General features: G+C 46.8%; 1 protein-coding gene across 1 annotated transcript; it reads right to left on the reverse strand.

The window, feature by feature from the left end:
* Positions 1-1,364: 1,364 nt before the first annotated feature.
* Positions 1,365-1,594, reverse strand: H310_10042 (hypothetical protein; the record flags this gene model as incomplete). Its single annotated transcript, XM_008876280.1, has 2 exons — positions 1,365-1,460; positions 1,517-1,594. 2 exons carry the CDS (start codon positions 1,592-1,594, stop codon positions 1,365-1,367), a joined length of 174 nt encoding a protein of 57 aa, XP_008874502.1.
* Between the last annotated feature and the right edge of the window lie 118 nt (positions 1,595-1,712).

Consider the following 1,712-nt stretch of genomic DNA (forward strand, 5'->3'; position numbering starts at 1 on the left):
ATCCCACCACGAATTCGTGGCATGATCCCAGCGGGGCTAGATATGGAGAATAGGAACATGGCATATATCGTTTTTTGTGTTAATCTGTCTACGTTGAGAATAAAGAATTTGTTTTTCGCGTCTTGGCGGAGTCATTTCTCCAGCGTCCGTAAAATGTACACTTTGGGACTTTGAGGAAGTATGAAGCTTACGCCCACTTGCTACGGAAACGTACGTTGGATTGGGGAAGATATGGCTTCAATAGACGGTAATACCTGCGAAAGACCGTCAGGTTGGGATTGCCCCCTTTGCCGGACGTAGGTTTGCCTGGTACACGTGCCAATTCGAAACCGTCTATTGCCACCACCGAGGTTTATTGCTTTGAGATTATATTTGGTGAAGTAAATTGAGAATTAGTGGTTCGTGATGAATTTCTAGCGTAATTCGTCCAAATTTCACCAGCTCTTCCAGTTAAACTCAAAAGGAGGTAGTACAGTGAGCGACAGATAAATGTACCAGTTGTACGAGAGAAACATCTTGCAATTTGTATTAGCAATAAATTGCCCTCACCAAGAATTGACAGAATTTGTATTCAAGCAGTTTTCGAATTGAAGAGCCACATACATGATGTTTGGTAAGAGCCGTGGCAGCGCATTTTCAAATGAGCGAGGGATGATTTCAAATGGCATGTCCTCCCAGGCTCCGATAGTGCGCTTAACCATAACCATGCGTATTTCGGTTGCAGACACAAGCGGCTGCTCGTGAAGCCACTCTAAACGACACTTGCTCTTCAATGACCCCATGACACCAATTTCCAAATGTTGGAGAATTCTTGGGCAATGGTCCCAAAACACTAAACAATTCATACGACACCAAATCATGCGACGACACAGGTACATGACAATCAAATTGTTTGTTAAAGTAAAAGAAGGTCAATAAATTTCGAACTTGAGCAGCTCAGTCGGATACAGTTCCCCGTCACTTGTATCCATCCACGATTTCTCTTGCACGACGTAAACATGACTAGGCGGAATTGTCGGCGCACCCTAGGTATCGATCGGCCCACCTGGCGAAAAGTTCCAATTCTTTTCAGGATGAAAAGAATTGGAAACTTTTCGCCATTTTAACGCACAGAGAGGACGGCTGTAGTTCTGTTGCAGTGCTTTTGGCTCAAGTCAACCATGGACGATTATCCAACTTTGGCAAGACTCTTTGTCGGTGCCATGTCGTAGTAAACAGGTGTTTATTCACGTTCATAATGTCACGCGGCGCAGTGTCACAAAAGTTGTCCCAAATGCAGCGGCAAATTTCGCCTAGGTCCCGGCAAGTATCGCTTGAGGGATTTTTGTGAAGCACGGTACTTGCTGCAAAATCCGGTAGTGGGCTTAGAATCGTTGACACAGTCGTAGCAGGCTGTGGTGAGCTTGGCCTTCGGATTTCTTCGCAATCAAGTAGTCTTCAAGCCATTCCGTGTGGTGGTTCTTCACGAATGTGAAAATAAGGTGACCATGTGTCAGGAATGCTCCACTTAGCTGACCGTATCCATAAACTGTAGCAAATCCGATGCAAGTGGAATGGTGTCATTGTCACGGTGCGCTGCAGAGCCCACGGTCATGATGCAACTGCGGAACCCGGCCGAGGCCCAGTTCGACCCCCACGCCCTCCGCGAAGACCGCGTTGCCACCAAGTCCTGGCAAGACCTCCCAGACCCTATACACCCCCATCCGAAGACC

This window comes from Aphanomyces invadans, assembly GCF_000520115.1.
Source record: "Aphanomyces invadans strain NJM9701 unplaced genomic scaffold supercont1.24, whole genome shotgun sequence".
NCBI classification, from domain to species: Eukaryota; Oomycota; class Saprolegniomycetes; order Saprolegniales; family Verrucalvaceae; genus Aphanomyces; species Aphanomyces invadans.